The sequence below is a fragment of the Enhydra lutris genome, unplaced genomic scaffold (genome assembly GCF_002288905.1).
Source record: "Enhydra lutris kenyoni isolate GAN:26980312 unplaced genomic scaffold, ASM228890v2 scaffoldscaffold3, whole genome shotgun sequence".
Taxonomy (NCBI): Eukaryota; Metazoa; Chordata; class Mammalia; order Carnivora; family Mustelidae; genus Enhydra; species Enhydra lutris.
The window spans coordinates 70,035,431-70,062,958 of NW_019154087.1; the positions used below are offsets into that span (position 1 = coordinate 70,035,431).

The window sequence follows — 27,528 nt, forward strand, 5'->3', positions numbered from 1 at the left end:
TGACAGTTGAAAGCATCAAAAAATTATATATAAGCAGTAAAAGTAAAGCAAGGGTAGAAATGTGTCGTCTCTAGAAGACCTAAGATTTGATTTAAAAAAAAAAAACTTAATTGTTGCAAGATTTTCCCTTCCATTTTAGTGCTAGCTTTCCTTTTAAACCTTTCAAAAGCCTCCCAAACCCAATTCCACTGCTTCTCTAGCTCCACTTAATATGAAACATTTTCTATCCCAACTACATCTCATATAGTTAATCATGTTTGAAAAATGTAGGGGTCAAAGACTATGTACATTTCTACTCAGTTTAAAATATCACCAGTTATCACCAGTCCACTTGAAGTCTTGCTGAAGTATCTTCTACCATCTTTTCTAGAATCAACGGTTTATATTCCAGAGGCAGAATACAAAATAGAGGAGCATGTTGGAGAGCTTTTGATTCCAGTAAGACGGTCTGGGGATGCTAGCCAAGAACTAACGGTCATTTGCTCTACACATGAAGGTAGGAGGCTTTGCAGGGTGCTGACATCCAGGAATAAGATTCTTAGGCAGAACTATGGGGCTGTGGGGAGTAGCTGTGTGGTAAGCCAAGCGTGTGGAGGACGGAATCCTGGATCAGCCCAGGACCCTACCCTGCTGGCTGACAACCTTGCAACCATATGCAGGTGCCCTAATTCGGCCATAGCTGGTCTCTTGAACCAAGGGTAAAATTTCACTGGAAACTGGGACAAAAATACATGTTGTAACTACCTCATAACGTTATTTGAGGGTCAAATGAGACATTTTATGTGAAAATAGTTTATATATGCTGATAGAAAATATAAATAAGGGATTCTTATTTTTAATAGCCCTCATTGCATCTAAGAAACAAGGTAAAATAGTCTGTATGTGCTACTCAGTCTCTTCTTCTCCACCCTCTCCACCCCCAACAATGAAAAATGCCCCCTAATCATGGGCCCAGGTGTCCCTATCCCTCAAAACAATGTCCCATTCTTTCTGACCTCTCCATTTCTATATAGTCAAAATTTAGCTGTCCTCTGTCCAGTCTGTCAAGGTTGTGTTTTTTTCACTCATTAGAACTAAGTAATAGACAAAAACGATGGACCTATAAGAAGACCACACAAATGAGAAGAAGAATAAACTATAAAAGTAAACTACATTTTTCTACACTCACACCAATATTTCACCTCCGACATCAGAAGTGTGCAGGTTTTTCCCATACCAAGCAATTCTCCAGTTTCTGCACACACCAGTTGGCTGTCCTAAAATTCATTTCGGATGCCATCTACCTGGAGATAACACAGACCCTACAGGGTAAGGGCTCCATCCCACCAGACCACCTATCCCGTTTAGTTGTCACTGTGTTTCTGACCTACTGAAGGTTCCCACCACCCTTGTTCGGGTTTGATAATTTTCTAGAATAGCCTGCAAAACTCAGGAAACCATTTACTTACTAGATTACAGATTTGTTGTAAAGGATACAACTCAGGAACCCCCAGATGGAAGAAATGGATAGGCAAGGTTATGTGGAAAGGGGCACAGACCTCCCTTGTCCTCTCTGGGCGCGTCCCCTTCCCAGGACCTAGAGGTGTTCAGCATCCCGCAAGCTTTCTGAAGCCCTTTGGTTAGGCTTTTTTTCTGGAGACTTCATCACATAGGCACGGTTGATTAAATTATTGGCCATTATTGATTAAATCATCCCCCAGCTCCCCTCCCTTCCCTGGGCCTTAGGGATGGGGCTGAAAATCCTAGCCCTCTAATCACTGGTTGGTTTCCCCAGCAACCAGTGTCCCACCCCCAATGCTATCTAGGAGCCCCCACCACCACTCATCTCATTAGCATGCAAAAAGACATATCACTTCAAAGATTCTAGGGTTTGAGGAGCTTGTGTGCCAGGAAACAGGAACAGAAACCAAATATATATATTACTTATGTCCCAGGCTAATTTATTCAGAGCTCACCATAGCTATGGGGTCAGCCACCATCACTTGCATTTGGCAGAGACTCAAAGGCAGGCAGAGGAGTGCACAGCTTCATAATGGAAAAAAAGGGAAGGCATCCCTTGATTGGAGGCTGTTGGCTTAAGGAAGCTGGAGGCCTACATGTTTGATTAGAGAAGTATGTTCGGCTTTCTCTGGTTGGTCCTAAATTGGAAGCCAGGGCAAAAATTAGAGAAGCTGGTGGTCACGAAGTCCTGACCGTTTGCAGCCACATGTCGCAAGAGGTAGTGGTTTCACATCATAGACAGGTGGCTGCAGAGGGTGGGTCAGATTTCTGTTTTTATATATGGCCTGACCACGCTCCATTCATTTGTGCAATCTCTCCAAATCTATGCTCACACTTGCTAAACACCCAACAATCCAGGGCACAGCCCCCACAATTGAGAATCATCTACCCAATCTATTAATAATGCCAAGGTTGAGGAAAGGAATGAGAATAAATTCTCCTCTGCGCTGAGGACAAGGAATTTGGCAGTAAGCAGGTAATTCCTTTTGAGATTTTTCAAAGCCAACTACAAGGACAAGACATCTTCAAGATCTTCACGTTTGTTTTTGGCTTTATATCCAGAGATAAATGGCTCTGTTCATTAAAGCCTGTTCTTTTAACTAAGACTCCCCTCTCCCCTGGCATCAGACACTGCCAGCTACATGTAACTTACGTTTTAACGTGACGTTACCCCGCACAGGAAGTGAAAAGCAAGGAGAAGAAATTATAAGGTGAGGCAGTCCTTGAGGTCTTCTTTGCCAGGGAGGACGTGCTTTACTCTCTCTTCCAACTCCAGTCTGGGCTCTATTTCAAGTCTTAAGAATGAATGAGGACCTGGGCATGCGGGGGAAGGGTTGCAGCTGGTCAAAGACCTGCACTCATCCTCTGCTCTAGGCTTCCAGCTGGGCTTCTTTTGATACCAGTGGCATATTCTCTGCCTAGACCCATACTGTCTAGAAGACAAGGGTTCTAGAGTTTCCCAGATGTGAATGGGAGAAATGAGAGGGTAAATAGCCCAACTTGGAAGATCAGTTGCAATTGCTAAACTGGAAAGGACCACCAAGGTCTGCCCATCCCTCTGCTTCTGGAAAGAGCTGCATTCTAGAAAGATCAACAGAACAAACTAGGAAGTTCAGAACGTTTGGCAATGAGTCATTTAGAATAAAGGGATGCATCCATTCCACGTGGGAGAAGCTACACCCAAATCTAGCTTCCCATAGAACTCCACAATGGGACCCAACTTCCGATAAGGTTTCTAGGTTCAAGACGGATATTCCCAGAAAACTCCCTACTTAGCTGGGACACACAATTCAGACTGCTCAGCACTTGAGTCTTGACCCACACAAAAGATAGTTCTCAAGCTTTCAGTAAAAAAATAAAAAAATAAAAATAAGTTTAAAAAGTATAAGAGGGCCAGGGTCTTTCCCTGGAGTACAAAGCCACAGTGTTCATGGTCACACCAATTCTGGCACACCTCTCTGGAATCACAGGAGATGGAGAACTTGTAAATTTTATATGCACATTTGAGTGCCATTGTGGTATTTATCCTCAGCTAATCCCCACAAATACACAAAAATCTCAGAGAGTAAAAGTTTAATTTGGTTATTTAAAGATTTTTTTGTTTTTTAGAGAGAGAGAGAGAGCATGGGGGAAGAGGCAGAAGGAGAGGGAGAGAGAGTCTTAAGCAGACTCCTCACTGAGTGCAGAGCCCAATCTGGGGCTTGATCTCCACAACCCTAAGATCATGATCTGAGCCGAAACCAGGAGCCTGACGCTTAACCCACTGTACCACACAGGCACCCTTTAATTTTGTTATTTAAACTTTTATGGAATTTTTATTAAAAATTAATCTTCACCAATTCTTATTTTCATGAGTAAATTAAGCATAAACTGTATGAACAGTTGAATGGAAAGCAATGCATGCTTTTTAACTTAGTAGTAGTAATTTACAAATACCAAATGCATATGACACCTACTGCTAGATAAAGGGAGTGACTCTTTTTATGTTGTGCTTTGATGGGAATGTCAAGGTCCCACCATTAAAGTTTCAGTCTGCTATGGAATTGCCTGTCCTTGCTACCTGTCTGTAAGGTCCATCATCAGTAATCTTGGACAATGATATAAGAGCATTGTATTAAAAAAAAAAAATTGTTTGGGAGAAGAAGAGCTGAAGGGATTAACTCCCTCCATGATGGAGAACTATAATTCTCTAGTGAAATGTTTTAAGCTCAAGGATACCTTGGGAACAATGTGGGCAAAGCAGTTCTTGGCCCTGTTTTATTCTTAAGATAGATGTCATTTATCTTTTTTCTTTTTTCTCATAGTCACTTCCTTGTTAGGAAACTGCTCTTATTGGGGAAAAAAACAGCCAATGAAGAGCAAACCACAGAACCTAAAACCAACAATCCAGGAATGGTGCCGAATCATCCCGCGGTTTTCGTCAGCCCCAAGTCAAATAGTTTGAGGTTTTTAAATGATCAACTTTATCCATTTGCAAAGGACTGTGTGGTGAACCACAGGCCATGGTCCAGCCCACTTCTCTGATTGGGCTGTTTCTCTGAGTCATGTTAAGGAGGAGGTAGAAAGCACATGATTCTGAGCAGGTTCCAAGCACATCCAAACAGAAGACTTTCTCCTTTTTTTTTTTTTTCCCCCTTGGGGGAAAAAAAAAAAAAAAAAAAAAAAAAACAACTCTGTGTCTATTTATTTGGTTATAAGAGTGTTAATAGGTTATAGAAGCTACACCTTGGATCAACTAGAAGGTTCTTGACTGGAGGCTTGCTGAGGGCAAACTCCTTCAGTTTTTATTTCAACCTCAGTCTTGCAGTTCTAGATTGACAGTTATTTTCTCCCAGCATTTTGAATTGTCAGTGTCTTCTGGCTTCCACTGTTGTTAAAAAGGCTGCCTGCCCATGGTTTAAAGTCATCTTTGCAGTGATCTGTCTTTTCTATGCGTTTAAGATCTTCTCACATTTATTTGACTCAGTCTGTGAAAGATCTGAGGGCTTTACGTGAGGAGGCTTTCCTCCAAGGAGGATTTGTGTTGCTTCCTCCAGGATTTAAGAGCAGTGCTGACCCAGAAACACTCCTGCTCCCCTCCATCCCCAGGCTTAACTGCAGAGTTTCGGATTCTGGGAGCTGATGGAGCCTCAGGCCAGGACGCAGCGCCCCCTGCAGGGCTGATGCTGTACTTGCTCTCACTACCGCACCACTTCTACGTGGAATTCCCTTCTCTAGCTTTATGACATTTGGGGTTTAGGGGTTTTTAGAATATTGTTTTTGTTTTATTCTGGCCCTTGGTGATTTTCTTTACTCCTATGAGCACAGAAAAGCCAGAATAACATTTCTTCTGCATGTTTTGTGCTGGGAGAGTTTCCCAGAGTACCTAGTCAGCCACAGTACTGGGAACAGTGTCCCAAAGATTCTTCTATACAGCGCTCCCATGCCGCTCCAACTCAGCGTTCCCCACACTTCCTTTCTCTCCACTTGCTCCCCGCACCTGTCCCAGTCACAGACCCTCCCGGCCTGACATGGACTGTGCCCGGGGCATCTGACAATGACCTATCCAACCAGGAGTTAAATGCTGCGTTTTTGAAGAAGGTGATTTCCTGTCGTGCTGCCTTATAAAAATCTATACTAAAGGGAATCTGTATGTTTAAAAGAATGTATAATTAAGTAATATAATAACTAAAGATAATGTGGAGAAGTAAAAATGCCCCATCAGGGGATGGATCTTTGACTCACAGATAAGTCTCCAGGGTGTTCTCTGCCTCAATTTTCTCATTGATAAAATGCCCTTGCCACCCCATAAAGTTATCAAATACCATAATATAGTGATGATTCCATTGCCCTTTAGTATAGTTTCTTGAGAGGGCTTTCTCTGACTTTAAGTATGATCTATGATCTTTATAAAGCAAATGTACTATGTGGCCACAGAAACTGAGCCATATATGCTCTCTGTAAAGAAAAAATTGGTTGTTGTTTTTTTTAAATAACTTCATAGATTCTCAGACTCCCAGTAACAGAGTCTGAGATGGGCTTGGATGGGGTAAAATCTATGCCATCATCATTAAGGATGCAGTGGCATGCTGGATCCTGCTAGAAACTGAGGGTAAGAGTCAGTTGTGTATGTCGTCATCCCAAATCTAGGTTCTGACTTCACACTGATATTTACATGGCAAAAATCGGCGAAGGCTACAAATCAGGGCTTTTTGATATTTTGTTTATTTGGAGAGCCAGTTGTTAGACGTTACCAGCAACCCTTCTTGCTGGGGGTGGAGGGGAGAGGGTAGTTCTTAGGTTAGTATGAGATGAATCCTCAGATCTAACCTTAATTTTGGAGATCTAAACGGTACTCACAAGGCAGTCCATCCTGCCTCATAATCTACCTCCGCAAGCAACAAGAGACCTATTATATGAGAGCCTTCTCTGATGTTCCCTGCAAAAATGCTATAGAACAACCACTGACTAGTGGCCCTGTAAGACTTGAGGCCCAGTTGCTGAAGTGTCTTTTTGAAAACAACCAGGAACACCATTCCTACTCCTTGGACATGCTTCACTATTACATAAGAGATATGTACAGACCCTTGCCAAGGACCTGTTCTTATACATCAGGTTATAGTTAATGTTTTCAGAACAGAATTTTCTCTCTGAATTTCTGGGAATTCTTAACTTGCTACCAATAAAACAGTGCTTTTGATTTAAATTGAAATAAATACCAGTAGTCTCTGTTCTTGACTACTACATATAACTGATCATTGGTTTTCCAAAGTAAAATTTCCAGAATCCTAGGAAGACTGGGCCATTTAGATAAACTGAATTTTTTTTATTAAATGAGAAGTAAATTAGACTCTTTTTTATCAACACTGGTGTTTTTAAAAATTTTGCTGGGTGGGCCTGGGTGGCTCAGTCAGTTAAGCAGCAGACCCTTGATTTCAGCTTAGCTCATGATCTCAGGGCCCTGGAATCAAGCCCCAGGCTCGGGCTCCATGCTCAGCCAGGAGTCTGCTTGAGGTTCTCTCTTTCTCCCTCTGCCCCTGTGCCCACATACACACACACACTCTCTCTCCCTTTCCAAGAATAAATAAATAAATCTTTTTTTTAACTTGCTAAAAAATGCTAAAGTGTATTGTTTTACTTTTTGTTTTAGTAGAGTTCCACAGCCAAATGATTTTCAATAAGAATTATATTTCAGTCTTTCACTGAAGCCAGAAAGCTACCTATTTAAACGAATGTCTCTCTCACCAAGTGGATCAATCAGCTGAAATAATTGAACAGAAAAGGGGAAAATCCCACTCACTTTTGTTTTATGAACTATGATAAATCATTATTTGACTGTTCACTAGACAAAATATATTGCAAAAAAGATTTAATAAAGATAGTTGCTATTTAGTAAAGATAACATTAGATACTCACTATGCAAGTTCAGTGTGTATCTGCTTTTGGTATTTATCCTGAGGAGCTAAATGTGCAGTTTCTGATAAAGTGGTTTTCTCACATCGGCTGTCATATCAACATTCTGCACACCAGATGACTAGGGGAAAGAAAAAAGTGTATTCTCATGTATCATCCCTTCTAAACTTTGCACTCTTAGAAAAGCATCCCAAAGGTTGTTTGTTATCTAATCAGATTATTGTAAGACTTTATGTCCTTTTTCCCATTTTGTGTGTATATTCTGAAGCATAAAAAGTCTCCATAACAGGGTGCCATCATGTCCTGTGAGCATCTTGTCTTGGAGCCACTTACCTCTCTGTTTAACTGGGAAGTGTTTTTCTCTAGTCCTTGTTGATGGCCTTGCCTCTGACATCCTAAGGACCAGCCTCTCCTTCCTGACTTGGCTCGGAGAACTTTTCAATGCATGGATTTCACAGGACTGAAGCAGGAGGGAACGTCATGAAGGAACAAATTTCAAAATTCAAAAAAATTTCAAATTTCAAATTTCAAAACACAGGCTGGCACTGGGACTTGGAACTTGGACCCCAGAAACTGCTCATCCCCCCCTATCCCCCACCATAGCTATCCGTGTCTAGCAGTTCCTGCCCTCTGCCTTTGTAAACAAGTTTTCTTCTCATCAGCCCCTCTGACTCTAATCTTTTTTTAAGTTCCCAGAATAACCAAACAGTCCATTTGTTACTACCTGATAATTCTAAAATTTGTTCTATTGAAAAGTCATCCTGAAACATTTTGTGAGTTAGTGCCCCTCACAGCAAAACCTAGAAAGTCAATTTGGAAAGCATTTCATTTTTTAACAAGTTGTACGTAGACATGCATGTAGATATCAACTTGTATTTATATTGACTCCCATTAGCGAGAAGACAGTGGACGTTGGTGTTAGCCCTCATGTACACATATACCACAGCTACAAGAAAGAGAGACCCTTGCAAGACTAGAGTGTCGGTTCAGAGGTTCACTGCTGTATCCCCACTGAGAAGAGAAGTGTGGTGGGAAATATTTAGGCTTTTCAAAAATTGCTTATTTAATAAATTGAGTTATTTTACAACAGTCTTTTTTCTACCTCAATCTGGTCTGCCTAAGTCATTTAGGTTACTGTGACTACTTTCTACTCTTTCAGCTCTCAATCTGTGTGTTGCTATTTTTTTAATACTGCAAAAAAAAAATGCACTGATTTTAACTCTTAGGTTCAAGGTGAGGATTATAAAATGGTACAGTTACTATGGAAGACAGTACAGAAGTTGCTCAAAAAATTAAAAATAGAACTGCTACATGGTCCAGCAATCCCATTTCTGGATATATATCCAAAGAAGTTAAAAGCAAAGTTGAAGAGATATTAGCACAGCCTTATTTGTAGCAACATTCATTCACAATAGCCAAGATGAAGTAACCCAAGTATTCGTGGACAAATGGATGGATAGACAAAACGTGATTTATACACACAATGGACTACTAATCAGCCTTAAAAAAAAAAAAAAAAGGAAGAAAATCCCATCACATGTAACTATATGGATGAAGCTTGAGGACACTGTGCTCAATGAAAAAGCCAGTCACCAAAAAAAAAAACATAATTAAAAAAAAATTCCACTAACATGAAGTACCTAGAGTTGACAAATTTATGGTGATTGCCAGAAACTGGGAGTGGGGTGGGGAGAAGTAAATGGAAATTTGTTATTATTTAATGAGCATATAGTTTCCATTTTGCAGCTCTGCCACTGCAGGAAGGGTCTGCACCAGGACCACCTCATGGTTCTCTGGTCCTCATCTCTCCACACTTCAGTGTTCCCTTCTGTGACATGAACAAATTGAGATAAACCAGGCCTAGTATTTTACAATCCTTCAGTTTATTTAGCCACTAATCCAAACAGACCTTATTCAATACATACCCTATTTAGAGACCACTAACTGTGGATCATGTCAAAATACCAGGGTTGGTTCTAAAAGCCTTCTAATTACAATATTAATATCTGTGACTGTCAGAGATAGTTGTGATTTATAAGTCATATAACATTGTGCTCAATGCTATTACCTCAAAAGAGTTTGAAGAACCAGTGGGGAACAGGTTTCCTACTTAATTCCATTTCTTCTCACCTTGACTGTTCCATCTCATGTTCCTATAGGTTCTGCCACAGGCTCCATTCCTTCCACAGCGTTATCTTTCTCTGACTACATCTCTCGTCCAGAAGGCCACACCAGCATCATCCACTTTGACAAGGCTGAGGTTGAGAAGAGCTGCCGGGTCTTGATCATCGATGACTCCCTCTATGAACAGGAAGAATTCTTTAGCATTTCACTGAGCCTGCCGATGGGAGGGCGACTGGGAGCCCAGTTCCCCACCACCAAGGTGGTTATCCTAGCTGATGGTGGTGATGGTAAGTCCATTTCCTGCTATCAACTCTTGGAAATAACTGTCTTCTTCTTACACTGTCCTTCAACAGTTGAGAGACAAATCTCACTTAAATTATCTATTAAAGGAATATTTGGTGTTCCTCTTTCTCCAAAAGCTGTGAATGGCTTGTCAAATATGTAGATATCACCAACACCAAAAACAAAATAGCAGTTCAGGGAGATAAAATATCTGTGTATAACTTTACTAGAAAAAAAAAAAAAGGCCTAAGAAGTGACCTAAGACTTGAAAAGAAGCCAAGAAGAGGACCAAAGTTTAGTATCTGGTTCCCCAAAGAGGACTGCCCACAAGGACCCTCACCTTAGTAGTGCAAGGGAAGCGGGGGGGCGGGGGGGGGGCGGCGGTTTGCTCACAGCAGGAGGTATGTGAGTCTTCAGATGGTACAAGGGTCCCATGGAGCACCCATGTGTAGGCATCCAGACTTCTCTTCCTACCCCTATGTGCCAGGGAATTTGGCTCCAATTCCTGGGGAGCCCAGCTGAAATTCAGCCAGAGAAGGGGGGGTGTGTTCCTCACACCTCAATGCCAACCCCATGCCCCAGATGTGCTAAGAAGTAACAAGCCCAGTATGATTTTCCTAGGTCTCCATTGTCCTTTTTACCAGAGGCACTTTCAAAAGAGATAATGAAGGTCAAGCCAGAAGCAGATCAGACTAGTTTATTACTATCTCAGACTGCTTCATCTCTCAAATGTGCCTCCATCAGGATTGGAGTGGCCATGAGGTGCCATGTTCAGACCTAGACAAGATTAAAATGGCTGCTACCTCAGACCCAAAATTAGGGTGACTGCTTTATGGCTACACACAGAGCTTCCGTAAAACCGAGAGCTGAGCCAGGGGACACAGAGTCAGGGCTGGAGAGTGCACACACCCTAGCTGGTAGGGTAGATGTGCTCCATGTTCTGGGTGATGTGATGCTTTTCTAGCCACCAGAGAATGAAGGAAGATATGAGTGTGATTAAAGTTTTTTTTTTATTTGTTTGGTCTCTTAAGTGGGTTTATTTGTTGATGTTGTGTCCTATGGACAAAATCTCAGAGTTGTACAACAGACTAATTTGGCTCCATTAAAAGGATAAAAAATCATCATGAATTTAGGTCCATTCCAAAACATATTTTCACAAGTATCAAGGGCTAAGGATAAGTATAGACCCTGAGGTCTAGGATTCCTTCATTTTGTACTTTTCTTTTCAAAATTTTCTCCATTAGAATTAAGAGAATGATTGTTTTTCTTCAAATGTATGAATTTTCACTGTATGGAAATTTAGAATTTGTATTATCTTCTCTTCTAAACCAAAAAGTTATTAGGAAGTGTCTACTAAGAATATCAATATGATTATCCAATTTTTCTGGAAAGAGAAATGTTATTCATAGTCTTAGATGTAAATTATCTCTTATCGTCCCAACAGAAGTAGAGGAAAATCTGAGTAAATTCAACTAGTTGAGACTCCTGAAAAATCCAATACCTCAAGTCTATTTGATAAATATGAAGGGCAGTCTGAAAAGAAAGAATGATGATATGGTGTTATGTGGTTTTTGAAGCTCAAATGAAAGACTAGATTCTTCTTAATTTCAGGGTTATGATTGTGATTAGGACTAGAGCACCTAACTCTTACTGAGAACTAGGGGAAATTTGCTGGCCTGAGTTCTAGAGACTGAGAAGTTCAGGGCAAAACAAGAAGAAAGAGAGAAGGACTTCTTAGATTATTCTACATACTTTTTTTTCTTAGTAGCTCTTTCCTTTTCCAACCAATTCTCAGTTTTCTCTAGTGAGAAGGACTTCACATGAAAAGATGGAAATCTATAAAAATAAAGCTTCAAATTCCTTTTCCCTTCACTATGATACCTCTCTCTATTGCCAGAAAGGTGATGTCAGTACAATCTGAGTTTTCTTTGCTGGACCTAGTTATTGTTCCAAGTACACAAGGAAAAAAAAAAGGGCAGGAGAAAAATGAAATAGAATCAGGAAGTGAAATGCCAAAGTGACGAGAGCTTGCACTGGGAGCTTAGAGACTTGGATCTTGAACCTGGGCACCACTACCAATCCAGGTGACCCTGGAGCTCTTTGCCCCTCAAGCTCTTTGGGGCTCAATTTCCCAATTCATAGAAGAAGGAGGTTTAAATGGGTTGTCTCTAGGGACCCTTCCATCTCTAGAATTTGATGGTTCTTGAAGTCATTTTAAGATGAAGGTTTTAGTTAATTAATACTCCTATCCTTAAACTGAAGTATCCTGCCGAAGATTTGAGTATTTTTTAAATAAAATTTTTCATGGACTTAAAAGCTTGTGTTAAAATTTTACTCTTAAAAATTCAGATAAAGAACAGAACTAATCATTGAACTTGAATGGTCTTGTGATTCAGGCTATACATTTTGTCTTCTATTTCTCCAAGGCTTCCCCCAAATAAATAAATTCCTATTATTTGACTCATGATATTTTTTCCTACTTGGGTGCTAGGAGACCTCCAAAAGTAAAGCTGTATAGTTTTCCATGTTTTAACATTTTCCCAGCATAGAATGAGTTACACTTTGATAAGGAAATACATTACAGTCCCATCCACATATTTAGGAAGACATGTTTATTAAAAATCTTCCTGAAAAACTAAAGCAAAATTAAAGAATAAGATTGACTTTCAATGATTCTCTTTTTTCCCAACAAGAAGTATATTTCCTTCAACCTCTTTACCTAACACTTTCTAAGACTTTATCAAAAAACCAGAGTGTGCCCTAAAACTACAAACACCAGAAATGGTCATAAATGATGAGACAAACAAGAAAATTCGCAGGTCTCAGCATGGACTACAACTTTGTTGGTGAACTCAAAACTGAGTTTACCCTTGGAACTTGAACAGAGCTTCCTGACCCACATGTCAGTGTTTGTATGTACAGTAAGACATGAATGGCTGTCAAGGGGTTGGACATGCAAGTTCATTGGTCAGTGTGGTTGGTGGAATAATGGCCCCCAAATGAATCCATGTCCTAATCCCTAAAATCCATCAGTATGTTACCTTACTTGGGAAAGACTGTAGATGGGATTAAATTGAGGATCCTGAGATGGATAGATTAGCCTGAATTATCCAAGTAGGCCCAATATAATCACAAAGGTCCTTATAAGAGAGAGGCAGGAGGATCAGTGAGAGAAAAATGTGATGATGGAGCCACAAATATCAGGGCTTGCTTCATTAATTCTCTGCATATCCTGGTAACCCACTTTAGCTACATATTTCTCTCTCTTTGACTGTATCATTTATATTTCAAGTAATAAATTTATATCTTTAAGTCACGGTGGCCACCGATACAATAGGTTGACTAATCAAATTCCAGTAGTGAAAGCCAGAAATGCCTGAGATGAATTTTGTTAATGCCACGGCATTATATGAACAACAGAGTCATTATGTGAACAACAAAGTAAGATTAACTAAAGGGGACTAACTTCTGTTCACAAGAACATTGCTAGGTAAATTGGGGAGACCCCGGACACTGAGGCCTAGACCTACCCTATCCCAAAGATGTTGCCAAAAGCATGTGGTCTTATCACAAGAGAGAATTCAAGGACAGACACAACACAAGGGATGAGCAACACAAGGAGTAATATTTATTTAAGCAAAATTGCACTCAAGATGTGGGAGCAGGCAAAGGAGAGGGACAGAGATACAGCGGCAGAGAGAGATACATACCCCACGGTTTGGGTTTCTATCTTTTATTGAAACTTGTTAACAAGGTGGGTGGAATATTCGTTACTTGGGGTGGGGATTTCTGGGAAGCAGGGTTTTGTGCCTTATTTGTCTTCCTTATTTGGTCAAGGATTTCCAGCCTGCCTTGTCAGCCATCTTGTGTCTGTCTGGATTGATCTGACTTCCTGTGCTTTGTTTTGGAATGCTGCCAGGACTGGCCTCTGACTCTCCCAACAGCTGGGCATGGCTTCCTCTTTCCTGGCCTCCAGGAATCTTGTTACACCTAACAGCCTCTAACAGGAATGTGCAAAAATAAATAGAAGTATTAGTATCTGTTTCTTGAAGAAATATTTTCTCTTTGAGTACTGACATATCTCCACTTACTTTTTACTTTAAAACCATGGTAGTTTTAAATTTTCCCACGGTTAGAACAGAGAAATTGTAAACTCTCCAACGCCAATATTAAAATAAAGGAAAAAATAGAACAAAAAGGGAAGAAAATCAACACAACGTCCAGTATATGATACAGTTGTTAACTTGTAGTATTATTTGAAATGATTTTAGTAGATACTTAAGTAATTAATTCATTCAAGTAACATTTACAGTGGCCTATTGTGCACTTAGTATAGAACCACAAAGTCATTAAGGTCTTTCTCCTGCCTTCTGTCACATCTGACTTGAACTGTAATTAGACTATTCTCAAACTCATGAAGGCTTTTGAATGGGGGAAAAAAATCATGTGCAGAAATAATGGTGGAAGATTTTTAGTTCAGTATAATCAATCGTAATCACTACACATTTTTCTGAGCCAGTCACTGTTAATAAGTGTTGAATCCAGGAAACCTGCTTTCAGATACTATAATATTTATTGAAGATTAAACACTTTGCTAAGCTTAAAAAAACCCCAACACCCATTCATTAACATATCCTCTTCTTAAAGGAGACTCTACATGGGTAGCAACCTTATAAGCAGGAAATCACTTGAAAAGCATGGGATCTTAGCAACACCATCAAGCTACAGAACCACCTCTACCCCTGGGCAAATACAGCTAGGGATTCTGGACCCTCAAGGTCCATGGTCAGAATACTCTTCCGTTCAACATGGCTGAAAGGGGGCAGCCCATTCCTTCTTCCTCCAGCTGCTTTCTCTTTTCTGGGTTCCACACAAAGTGAACTTCAGCCAAAACAGTTTTGCTACAGATGTGACCGTACTAATCTAGCCCCACTCTTCCAAGGCAGCCTGGTGATGTTCCCTGTAGCCCATGACTGACTCTACTGAGTCAGTGCCCTAGGATATCCTAATCTCCATGGTCAGGAATTAATGATATTTCTGAAAAGGCTTTCTGTAAAATTCTAAAGAGTGGCTTCCTCCCCCTTCAGGTCCCCAGCAGGCACTCATTTTGCAGCTGTCCTTGAATGACTACTGTGGGAACTATTTGCACTTTGGTCACTAGAGTAAAGATATTCAGAGGTTTTGCCATTCTTGATGCTAATGGTTCCTTTGAATATTACCATTTCATCTTCTCCTTGAGAAAACATCCATGGTGTTATTAGCGTACCTACCACATGATCATAATCTTTTGAAATACTGATGTGAAACAGTAATTCCCCTCATTCGGTTTTAAGCATTAAACTTTTATCAAACTCTAATGTGTAGTGTATCTCAGGTAGTAATAAGGTTGTCATTTCAATCAGGAATAAAAACAAGTGTCGTACAAAATTGATGATTTGGGGAAATATGGAGGAAAGTGTATGCTTGTTTTCCAGGGTCATGATTTTGTATGTAATTGGCCATAATCTGGGCACTTATTAAATACCAATAGTGCTTTCTCTATTTAGATATGTCACGCCCATCATCTTGTATCAAAAGCATGTTTTCGTTTAGGTCAACTGGTGACACAGTGTCCGGCAATCTAAAGATGTGCTCAAGTAAGTCAAAGGAAAATGTTCTTTTTTTCTAGTTAGAATTGGGATGAAGTGGGTGGTTTTTTTTGTTTTTTTGTTTGTTTGGTTGGTTGGTCTGGAGTTTAGATAATTTTTTTTAAGAGTTTATTTATTTATTTGACAGAGTGATCCCAAGTAGGCAGAGAGGCAGGCAGAGAGAGGGGGGAAGCATGCTCCCCGCTGAGCAAAGAGCCTGATGCAGGGCTCGATCCCAGGACCCTGAGATCAGAACCTGAGCTGAAGGCAGAGGCTTAACCCACTGAGCCACCCAGGTGTCCCTGGATAATTTTTTTAATGGAAGTATAGTATGTTACGTTAGTTTCACAACACAGTGATCTGACAGCTCTGTGTTGTTACGTTCATCGCCAGCATAGCAGCCATCAGTCACCATACACAGCTATTACAATACTAATGACTATATTCCCTGTGCTTTACCTTTTCAGGGATCAGATATTTTCATTCTGTTTAGCTAGATTCTGAGAAATGTTTTGCTTCCTTCAACAGAGAACAGATATCCCTTGTCAAATGTCAAATATCCCTTCTCAAAAAAGGAATATCTCTGTAAGGGGAACTACTGTGGAGTAATTCTAAGAAAAGAAATCGTCCATGCGAACCTGGGTGGCTCAGTGGGTTAAGCCTCTGCCTTCGGCTCAGGTCATGATCTCAGGGTCCTGGGATCGAGCCCCGCATCCGTCTCTCTGCTTAGCCGGGAGCCTGCTTCCCCCTCTCTCTCTGCCTGCTGTTCTGCCTACTTGTGATCTCTCTCTCTCTCTGTCAAATAAATAAACAAATAAATCTTTAAAAAAAGCGGGGGATAGGAAAGAAATCGTACAAAAGAAGAAGCAACCTAACCACCCAAGATCTTGGCCCTACCTGCCACAGGAACCCTTATAAAAAAATATCAGCTGCGTGAAGGCAGACACCAGGGAACATGGCCAATAAGTTAGCTGAATGCACAGCAGGCTTCATATGCATTCACTAGGCTTCGGACTTTAGCTTCCAGGGGCTATACCAGGGTCAGGAGGGAACTGAGAACACTTGTTAATTAGCAAATTATGTCTGTTTTATATATAAACACTTAGAGCAGGTTTCTGCTTTTCTACCAAGGATGGGGTTTTTTTTCCATTTTTAGCATGTGCTTTGAAAACTTACAATCTGCTACAAAAAGAATTGATGTCCAGTTTCATAGAAGGCTGTTAGTTTTGTCCTGAGGCAATAAGATTTGCATAAAATTTGCCTATAAAGGTTGCCAGCTAGATTAGTATCTTTATCATTAAAAGGGTAGCTAGCAGAATAATGACAGATTTAAGAAAACATTGTAAAGAAAAATGGTACATAATCCAAGTGTCACTTTGGTGAAATCAGCACATCCAACTCTTTTTTTAAATATGGTTAATACTGTTGCATGGACTAAGATAAACTTCAACACATAAATGTTTTTAAAACTTGAGAGACATATTGTGGTGATGTAAAACCAGGAACCATTCGGAAAGAAGAGCATCGCTATTGGTATGACAATTGCCATAGGCTTTACAAGTAGGAAAAATTTATTTCAGGTCTTATTCTTAAACTTGGGTGCCATAGTTCACCTTTTGAAGCTTTAACTTTCATAAGATGTATTTTGGTTATTTTGCACTGATTGCCACTGTTGGCTTGCACGTGTCTTTCTGGATACGCTTGCTGCATTTGATACGGTGACCCCTTATTCTTCTCACTACTCTCTGCTCTTGATTTTCCTGGTTCTGTTCCTCTTTTGCTATCAGTTTTGTCCTTCCCTTCCTCACCCCTGCCCTCCTCCCTCCTTCCTTCCTCCCTTCCTTCCTTCCTTTCTTTTTCTTTCTTTTCTTTTTTTTTTTTTTTTGTCTCTCTTTTGAGCTCTTTCCCATCTACCAGTCTCCTTAAAGTTTGATGCCCCACTACAATTCCCTTTATTCATCCATGTGGAGGATTATATCACCTATTACAGGATTGACTCCAACTTATGTGCTGAACATCTCAAATCTTATCTCCAGCTCTGACCTGAATTGAACCCCGAATTCACACATTAAAGCCCTAGACCTATCTACTTGGATATCCCATCACATATCATTGTCTTACCCTCTCTTACCCCCATTAGAGACTATTTCCCCTCCTATATTACCAACTAAGTTATTGACAGTCCCACTCCCACATCCCCAGAGCATCCTAGAAGCCCCCTACATCTAACCACTGGGTGCTGCTCAGGGCACTTATCACATTCATCTCCCACTTCAATCTTAATACTGGTGCATAGTTCAAACCATGTTCATGTCTTACCTGGATAATTGCAATAGCTTCCTAATTGGTAACCTTAAGTCTTCCTTAAATCTGTGGCTCACACTGAAGTTAGACAGATATACAGAAACAACAACAACAACAACAAAACCGACCATATTTCCACTGCTTAAAATTGGTCCCCACATGCTATAGAGTCTAAAAAGTAAAGACCCATCCACTTCAAATGGATCCATGTCCCTGCCATATCTGGCTTCTACCTTCCTCTCTCACCAATTCCCAACATCTCTTTACTCTCATCTCATACATCACTTAGAAACAAATGCTTGTTTTTCTCCCCAGACACTGGGCTTCTTCAGTCTTATATGACTTTTCCATATTAGCCACTTTGGAACATTCCTCCCACCTTTCCCATTGGTCCATTCTCATTCATCTTTCAGATCTAGCACAGCTTCATTTCTCTCCGTACTCCTCTGAGCCTTGAAGTTGGTTCCTTCTTTTGTCAAAGCACTCAGGAGCTAACTGATTGAAATTGATGTGGCCATCCTCTCATACCGAAAACACCTCAACAACAAAAACTGCATTTTTCTCTACATCCCTAGTAGCTACCACAGTGCTTAGAGCATAGAGAGGATGCTCAGGAGATGCTTAACCAAACAACAACAAAAAATTGAATTTGACTACATGAAAGCCTGATATTAAAGAATTAATATTGACTCACAGGCATCACCTCTTTCTTTTCTAAGAATTCAGAAATCATTTTAAATAAACTATTATAGAATTTTTCTAGAGAGTAAGCTTACCAGTTTGCTTCCAGATTTTATTTTATTTTCTCTGCTGAGGTAACTGAAAAAATCATTTTCCTAGCTTCCATCTTTGGACATCTATCCTGTCCTGAGTGGTTTCTCAAAGTTTACCAATAATGTTCCTGTCACTTCATCTGCAAGTCCCTTTTGTATCTTGTCATGAAATTTCTCCAAATCTGGACATTGAGTTAAATTAAATGATGGTCATATCTCTTTTGAGAGCTTCACTTCCCAACTTGTCATATTCTTTTTCCTTATTTCCATTTGAAGAGCATTCTCTTTGAAAGGAGATTAAAAACACATTTATGGCTGTGGAATCAATTTAATGTAAGGATGATGTGGTCAAAACATCATACACTCATAAGTGCCCACCCTTAGGGATTACTGCCCCTGTCTCAGTTCTTCAGACAGAGTGAGGCCAAAGAGAACTAGAGATACTGATGGGCAACACAGAGGAACTGTTTCCTCTATTTCAACAAATCCCCTGATGCTCAAGACACAGAGCATCTCAGAAGAGTTTCATGACTTTTTCTCTAAGTGACACCATCCTCCTCTTACATCTGGTATCTGACCATATTCATAGAGACTTGATCCATTTTTTTCTCTACACAGCAGCATAAGTGACCCAAATGTGTTTTCCCTTTCTTACTTCTTGCCCTTCACTGATACCATAGAGAATAAGTTTGGTGCTAAAAATCAGATCACTTTGTCCCAACTTTTTAGAAAAGAAAGCCTTTGTAATAAGTTCAAAATATATCAGAAGTGAATTAAAATTATCCATTTGACAAATTCTTGAGTACTTATATACTAGCCTCTGTATCCCTAAGGGTGTAATGACACTTGGACTATGGTCACTGACCTTGAGAAGCTTGTATCGTTCTAAGAAAAATACAGAACTATGTGTGAGCTTGTTAGCTTTAGCATTTTGAATTTTCCCGGAATTCATAAATCGAAAGGAGGAGTTCTAAGGAGTAATGTGCGTCATGTGCAATATGGAGGACACAGTGAATGGAGGTCTGGCTTTATCTGGAACATCATAACATAGGAGGCAAGCTGGTTGGCTGCTCTGATGGATGAACAAAAAAGAGGAGCCGCATCAGGATTAGGCAGTATTCCTAGAGTTGATCAAGGCAACGGTGGCAGGGGTGTTGCCATGGACCAAATGTGAGCCTTGCACACAAGAAAGAACTGGAATAAATTTGTCTTAGGTTTTGCCTAAAAGCGCCATCTAGAGGGGTGAACAGTCCTCAGCAGGAGCATTGTCCATGTTAATGGGTGGAGGGAGGGTGAAGTAACCAGCAAGAATAGGGAGGCATCATCCTCATCAAAGAAGCAGCAGATGAGAACTATCCAACTATGGGAGTGAGGGGTCTCCGTAGAACACACAAAAGTGGCCATGAGAAACAGAATCCATTTTCTCCATCATCTCAGACTAAAGAATGTGATCACCATGAGAATACCCACAAGAAAATACTTCCCTGCTCTTCTTGCCTCTCTCCCCTCTTTCCTGTCCCAAGCTCGCAGATATCAGAAACATTCATCAGCAGCAATGGAGAGATGCTGTGAAAGGTCTTGGCAAGAAGAAAAGAGAGGATGTCACCCCCTTCTCTGAGTGCAGAGAAGGTGAGCCAGTAGCAAGTGTGGCCCATCACACAGGTATAGAGCTATTCAAAATGTTAGGAAGCATGGGGTAAAGAAGGCCTGATTTCTTGAGGGAGTTATATACAGCTTCCCAAAGCAGGTAACTCTTACTAACAGTCTTAAAGAATGAGTGGAAATGTATTAAATTGGCACTTTGGGAAGAGAGTTCCAGCTCAGAGAACATCACCAGCAAAAGTGGAGACTCGTAAACACATGGTGTGTTGGGTACATGGTGAGCTGTTTGATGCAACAGGGCACAGGGCCAGTTGTGGTATCCAGTGATTCCAGAAAAAATGGACTCCAGTCAGATAAGGAGAGGTCTTGTCCATCATGATAACCCTTTCAGTAAAACTTTCCTCATCATTAAGAGACCTACTAACATACATCCTGAGCAAATAATACTTATTACCTTGATTTCTACCTTCCAAAATTTTTAATTTAACTCCGATATGTTTTCTATTGCATTACGCTTGCAAAGTTGTCATCTCTATGATGTCAACTTTCCATTTACCATCAAGGGTCGTTCCTCTGTGGTGAAGTTGCTTCCTAGTTTTTTCATTTTTTTGCCTCCATATTTCACAGTCTAAACAAACATTTGTTTCAAATCTTTTCATGGCAGCACATCTAGTATAACAGCTAGATCTTGTGCAAGGTTTAAATAGTCATCTAGGTTCGTAGGCTACTTTCTGAAACACAGAGAGCTGGATATAAACAGATATCCCTGTAAAAGTCCCAAACTTTCTAATTGTCAAACTTTCCCCCCCTTCAGGAGATGTACGCTACTCTTCCACCAGCACTGCCCCCCCCCCGCCCCCGCCAAAGTCTGATGCACACTCTGGCTTCCTTCAAACTTCTCTTTCTGGGGAGTCCCTTCTCTGCTTCCAGGGGAGCTTTCTGGCATCTCAGCTGATGGAATCCTGCCTCCTCCCAGATTTCTGTCCATCCCCTGTGATTAACAAATATCATGAGAAAAGAAATAGCAGCAGTCTCTGAATTCAGAACCCTGGTCGGACTGTCCCTCAACATAAAGAGCAATTTCTCCTGAGAAAAATCCTTCTAAATTCCCCACCATCTTTTCCCAAATAATAACTGACTTGCCTGAGTTACAGCTAGCTGGCCAGTTTTCCCCAGTAGGGAAGTTTCTTTATATGACAGAAATCTCTTGAAACAGAAAAATGAACAGAATTCTAACCAACGCTATCTCACTGCACCTCCTGGAGTCAGATTTGTGACACGGTTTGTGTGTATGTGTGTATGTCTTATTGTTTTCGCCTTGAGCCTGTGGGATCTGTCAAGTCTGATGATTGTAACAAATACCTAGGGCACAGGAGCCAACAAGATAGTTGGCCTGGAGGGCTGAGGTATTCTTAGTTTGTCTTTTGATGCCTCCCCAGAGCCTACCCTGCGCTTTGGGAATGCTGAGTATCGTGTGGAGGAAAGTGCTGGCTCCGTGGAGATCTGTGTCTGGAGGACAGGCCCGGACCTTTCCCAAGCGTCGTCTGTCACTGTGCGCTCCAGGAAGACAGAGCCAGCAGCAGCAGAAGGTGAGAGGGCCATTTAAAAATTATATCATTATCAAGATCTACGTATAGGGTGGGGCGTAGTCTATCAACAACTCTGTCAAGTGTAGTGTGCCTGGTCTGTGTTGATAGACTCCGGTTTTAAGTTTCTCTTACCTGAGCACATAAATGGTCTGCATAGGTAATGACTTCTGCTGTTTATAAAATAAATAGACTATTCAAAAAGCAACCTCTATGATTTATTCAGTACCCACTGGCTTGTCACGGACCCAAAATAACTTTCCAAAGTTCAGAATTTTTGTAGATACCATAGGTTGCTCATAAACAGGATTTCAGACCAGGTTACCCCTTTAATGGCTGAGCAAGGCCCATCTCTGTGAACATCCAGGCCCCTGTTAGATGCTAGAAGGATTGAAGTTTTGCACTCCGGACTCAGGCGTTTTCCTTGGCTTCAAGCAGCATGTCCTCATGTCCCACTCACCTTAGCCTCTCTTGATACAGACAATCAAGGCCTAGCCATAAGAGGAGCTAGATGGTTCTGAATAATACTTCCTCTGGGGAGCCAGTCAGCTGCTCTACCAAAAAATAAAAGAACCACAAAGGCAGAAAAATGCAACAGGGAAAGAAGGGGAAATTTCCACCTACATTGACACCCTCATTTTCTCATTTGCCACCTGCGACTTTTTAGTCTTCTGGGTTATGAGCAATCAGTTAGTTCAGGACTAGCATCATCTATATCCAAGACAATGAGAATATTTTAAGAGAAAAGCACAAATCCTACAAATAAAACCCAGCAATATAAAAGCCTACATGAAGTAACGAGGCATAAAGAGAGTAAAGTAGGCATTTACCTCTGAAAATGTAAACCCAGTTGCGTCATGTACCCAGAAAGTTAAGGACAATAAAGAGAGCCAGTTGGGTTCAGAGCACAGCACTTCCTCTTAGAAGAATTTGCAGGTTATAACCCTCCAGTGAATATATGATAGCATATGGTACATGAAACTAGTAATGATGCTTACGAGGTTTTTTGTTTTGTTTTTTTTTTTGCTGTTTTCCCTTTTTTTCTTTTCCTTAATTTTCAGAGAAGATCATTATTTCTCTGTTTGTGGAAATGAGAATAAATAGATTAATTGGCTCATTGGGCTATTTGGCTTTGCTTGGGAAAATAAATTCGAACTCATTTAGAAAACTCCCCTTGCACATAAGTTATGATCCTTCTGGGAGCTCTCAGGTAGGGACAGACTAGTAGAAGTAACGCAACTGCTCAGCTTGGTTAACTCACAATAATAATTATGCATATGTGGGTAACTATACCATTATAACTTGTTACATAAATAATAATGATAATTTCTTTGTACCGGATGCCTATTATTTGCCAGACTCCGTGCTAGAATCCTTGCTGTATTATCTCTAATCTTCTCAGCAACTCTGTAAAGTAGCAGTAATTACCCCCATTTTGCAGTTAAAGAAACAGACTCAAGGAGGTTACATAGTTTGTGCAAATAAACAATGGACTCAAGATCCAAACCATCGCGCAGAAGATCCCAAGGTCTCTCTCCCTTACTCTTCTGCCTTGGCAATTTTCAGTGTAATCTTGTTTTATTTTTCTTAACATAATTATTTAATGACTTTTAAAAAGTATTTTTGTGGGTGCCTGGGTGGCTCAGTTGGTTAAGCATCTGACTTTGGCTCCGGTCATGATCCCGCATCAGGCTTTGTGCTGGGCTTGGAGTCTGCTTGTCCCTCTGCTCCCCCTCACTGCTCATGCGCTCTCTCTCTCTCTCAAATGAATAAATAAAATCTTAAAAAAATATATCTTTGTAACAATCTCAAACTTACAGAAAAGAGATAAGTACAGTGAAAAAAACACTTTTTTTCCTGAACCATTGAGAGCAAGTTGCCAATAAATTTGCAATCATCTCTGAAAACTTAGAATGCCGTTCCTGCAAAGACATTCTTCTCTGTGACCCCGATGCAAGCATGAAGTCAGGAAGTTACCCTGATACATTACCACACTCCAATCCTCAGACCTCATTCGAGATCCGCCAGCTGTTGCCCATTCTGTATGGCAAAAGGGTCCAGTCGAGACTCCCATTCCATTCAGTTGTCATGTCTGTTGAGTTTCTTTCAACCTGAAATAGTTCCTTGTCTTTCCTTGATTCTCATGACTTTGATATCTTTGAAGACTGTCAGGTTTGGTAGCATGTAAAATGTCCCCCAGTCTGGGCTTGTCTCATGTTTCCTTGTAATTAGATTCAAGCTCTGCATCTTTGGCAGGAAAGTTTGCAGACATGACATTGTGTTCTCCTTGGATTCTATCAAATGGCACACAGTTTCCATTTAGCCCATCAATGGTGGTGTTAAATTTGATCACTTGGTTAAGGTGGTATCTGCCAGATTTCTCCACTATGAAGTTGTTTTTCTTCCTTTGCAATTAATAGGTATTTTATGCAGAGATACCTTGAGACGATATATTCTGTTTCTTGATTAACACATTTATTTATATCACTTAAGGTTTTCTATTTTATTCCACTGCTTATAATTTATTGCTATCATTACACTTGATGACTTTTTAAATAACTAGCAAAGAAGCTATAGGATCAGGTGACCCAACTTACAAAATAATTAATAATTCAGGAAGTCACAGAAACTCCATGTCTTAGTAAAACCAAGCAGAATGTGGTAAGATCAACCAAGTATCTGGCTAAGGTGAATGAGTGAAACCTAATGAAAATAAAATTCATGATAGTGACCTTAAAAATTAAAAATTTAAAAGTAAACTTCTTTATTACAAATTGAAGTGGCCTTCAGAGAGCCTTCAGTCTCTCAGTGAGATTTTGGGGGAAGTGCTTGGAAGGTGATGTACCTGGTCTCAACATGGAGAGCCCCGAAGAGGATGGCCCATGGTCATGGATGAGTGACTATCATGGCATTTGGTTGAATATGGAAACTCCCCCTTTCTGGGGATCGAGCCAATAAAATATGATTCTGAGGGTGCAGTGTACGTAGGAGTATGCTATCTTACTCCGAAGGAGTATGCTATCTTTAGAGGAAAACTTATGACAATGAATCCTACAGTCTCACTCTTGACTTTCCCTTTCCCACTAGCTGGAATAGATTATGTTGGCATCAGCCGAAATCTGGCCTTTGCTCCGGGAGCACGTATGCAGATATTCCAAGTGATGATCCTTGATGACCTGGGACAGCCCATCTTGGAAGGTCCAGAAAGGTTTGAATTAGTTCTCCAGATGCCAGAGGGTGCCGTGCTTGGAGAACCACATAAAACCACCGTTTTCATCAATGACACCATCTAACTGTAAGCAGAGTGCTTGTAGTTCATTTGAATGAAAGACTTTAAGGACTTAAACACCCAAAAGCATCTCCTAACAACAGAATGAAACTGCACATATTTAGGGCTTAGCAACTCTGGGGTAGCAATGATATTGTACTGTCATTGGTGTTATGTATATTCTGGTGATATGTGCGAATGTAGTTTATGTGATTATATAGATATATATAGAGAGAGAGAGACGTATACAGAGAAAGGATTGAGCCCAGAAAAGATGAGGCTGCTCTTGTTTTCCTTGTCCTATTTTCTTTTACTTTGTTTCTAAAGCTAGTGAAAGCCATTGTCACCAATTAAATCAAAAGTTAAGAATAAAAGGGTCGGCTTCTCTTTGCCAACTGGTGCTGGACAGAAAGCACCTTTCAACGATATACATACTGTCCCATTCTTTTAGTGTTTCAGGTTATTGTGATAAGAGTTCCCTAACTGAAATTTGCAGAGAAGCCCAAAGCTCCATGTTGCCAATTACTCGATTTTCACCTACAATTCTTACTCAGAGCCACTTAGGTAGTAGGGAATCATTTCATCAACTGTCCCTTCCTTTGCAAATTCCTTTATAAAAGAGGATAAAAAGGGGTGCCTAGGTGGCTCAGTCAGTTAAGCAACTGCATTTGGCTCAGGTCATGATCCCGGGGTCCTGGGATCGAGCCCCGCATTGGGCTCTCTGCTCAGCAGGGAGTTTACTTCTCCTTCTCCCACACCCTCTGCTTGTGTTCCCTCTCTCACTGTCTCTCTCTCTATCAAATAAATAAAATCTTTATAAATAAATAAAAAGGATAAAAATAAAATGATTTTTTTAAATGCAAGTATCATGAAGAAGAATGAAAAGTTGAAGAGTAGTATAAGCCCCAAACTGCCCAATTTGTTCTTAATCAAGTTTAAGTTGGCAATGTAAATACCATCAGCATGCCTCAGCTAATACCACTAAATCAGAGTTTGCAAATTATTTTGAAAACCATATCTTCAATCTAGTCGTTATCATTATGCAAATCCTTTTTAAATTTGTGTTTCAGACATGACTTAACCTATTCACAAGCCAACAGGGCACATGATAAAAACCACTTAAAAAAAAAATTTCAAGAAGCCTTTCCCACAGATGCTGAAGAGAGGACAAGAAGGCTCTTAGCTTCCATGTGGTCTGCCTATATAGGTAAAGAAATCCTTATCTATCATCAGGCTGGGTTTTGCTTCGTTACTGGACAATATCAGCTTCCCCAACCAGAGAGATTTTTCCAAGCTACCTTGCAACTCTTGATCTCACTTGCCCTTGTATAAAATGAGAAATCTGGCCTCTATTTCCAGTTCTAATTCCTGTCTCAGTACTTATCTGCCAACAGGAAATCACCCTTCCTCATCTTGTAATTCGCCCAGCTATCAGGATCAAAATTCTTTTAAACTCGGGATGCCTGGCTGGCTCAGTCAGTGGAGCATGTGACTCTTGATCCGAGGGGTTGTGAGTTCAAGCCCCATGTTGGGTACAGAGATTACTTAAAAATAAAATCTTAAAAAAAAATCTTCAGACTCAATTCAATTCAACAGATATTTGTTGGGCTTCTCCAACATGTCAGAAAGATATGAAACATTCACAAATGTCAAAAAAAAAAAAATGAAAAAACGACATACAGGCTGGGATAACTCTCAGACACATCCAACAGTCCCCAAATGAAGCAACCATCCTGAATTTCCCACTGAGTACCTCTGTGCCTAGGAAAAATCTATATTGTCAGCTTTGTAGAGAAAGCCACAGTGGATAAGTTTTTCGGACATCCCCTCTCTCTCACTCTCTTGTTCTGACTTTTGTTAAGGAACTTCATTCAGAAGAATGCAGTGTTTATGCATACATCTTTTTTCCTGGGTGACATTACCAATAGTGCTTTCTGTGCCGTCTGTTCCATTCCTAGTTTCCTCCCAGGAAAACATGCCAGGGAAGGAAAACTACTTTTTTTAGGCTTCTAGGACAAAACCCAGTATATTCTAAATATGACTTTAATTGTACTAAATGAATGTACATTCTGAGTGAAAGTGATCTAGTGGTCTAAAGGAGTGAAAAATACCCAATTTCCTACCAAGAATGGACTTAAACACAATGGAAAATTGGGCTCATTTTCATTCCTCACATATTCTTCCCTGTGCTAATATTTTTATGGAATAAAAAGTATATACATTGTTTTTCTCATTAATACCTCAGTTTTCAGGGACCCTGGGTGGCACAGTCACTTGAGCAATTGACTCGGTTTCTGCTCTGGTCGTGATCTCGGTGTCATGGGATCAAGCTCCACCTCAGGCTCCATGCTCAGCTCAGAGTCTGCTTAAGATTCCCTCTGCATCTGTCCCTCCCCGCCGCCATGCTTGCTTGCTCTCTCTCTCTCTCTCCCTCTCTCAAATAAGTAAATAAATCTTTTAAAAAAGTACTTCCATTTTCTTAGGGATTTAGAAAGCATCATGGAGCTATACCAGATGCCCCATGATGTCTCTACTACTGAATAAACTGTATGTAGAAAGGTGTTGTATAT

At 40.4% G+C, this 27,528-nt stretch overlaps 1 protein-coding gene across 1 annotated transcript in view; it reads left to right on the forward strand.

Moving 5' to 3' along the window:
- LOC111156759 (FRAS1 related extracellular matrix 3) overlaps positions 1-24,983 on the forward strand; it is an 82,688-nt gene extending 57,705 nt beyond the window's left edge. The window contains exons 5-8 of the mRNA XM_022517828.1: positions 371-496; positions 9,552-9,803; positions 21,544-21,693; positions 24,778-24,983. Coding sequence (XP_022373536.1) covers positions 371-496; positions 9,552-9,803; positions 21,544-21,693; positions 24,778-24,983 — 734 coding nt within the window. The remainder of the gene's footprint in view (positions 1-370; positions 497-9,551; positions 9,804-21,543; positions 21,694-24,777) is intronic.
- Positions 24,984-27,528: the final 2,545 nt, after the last annotated feature.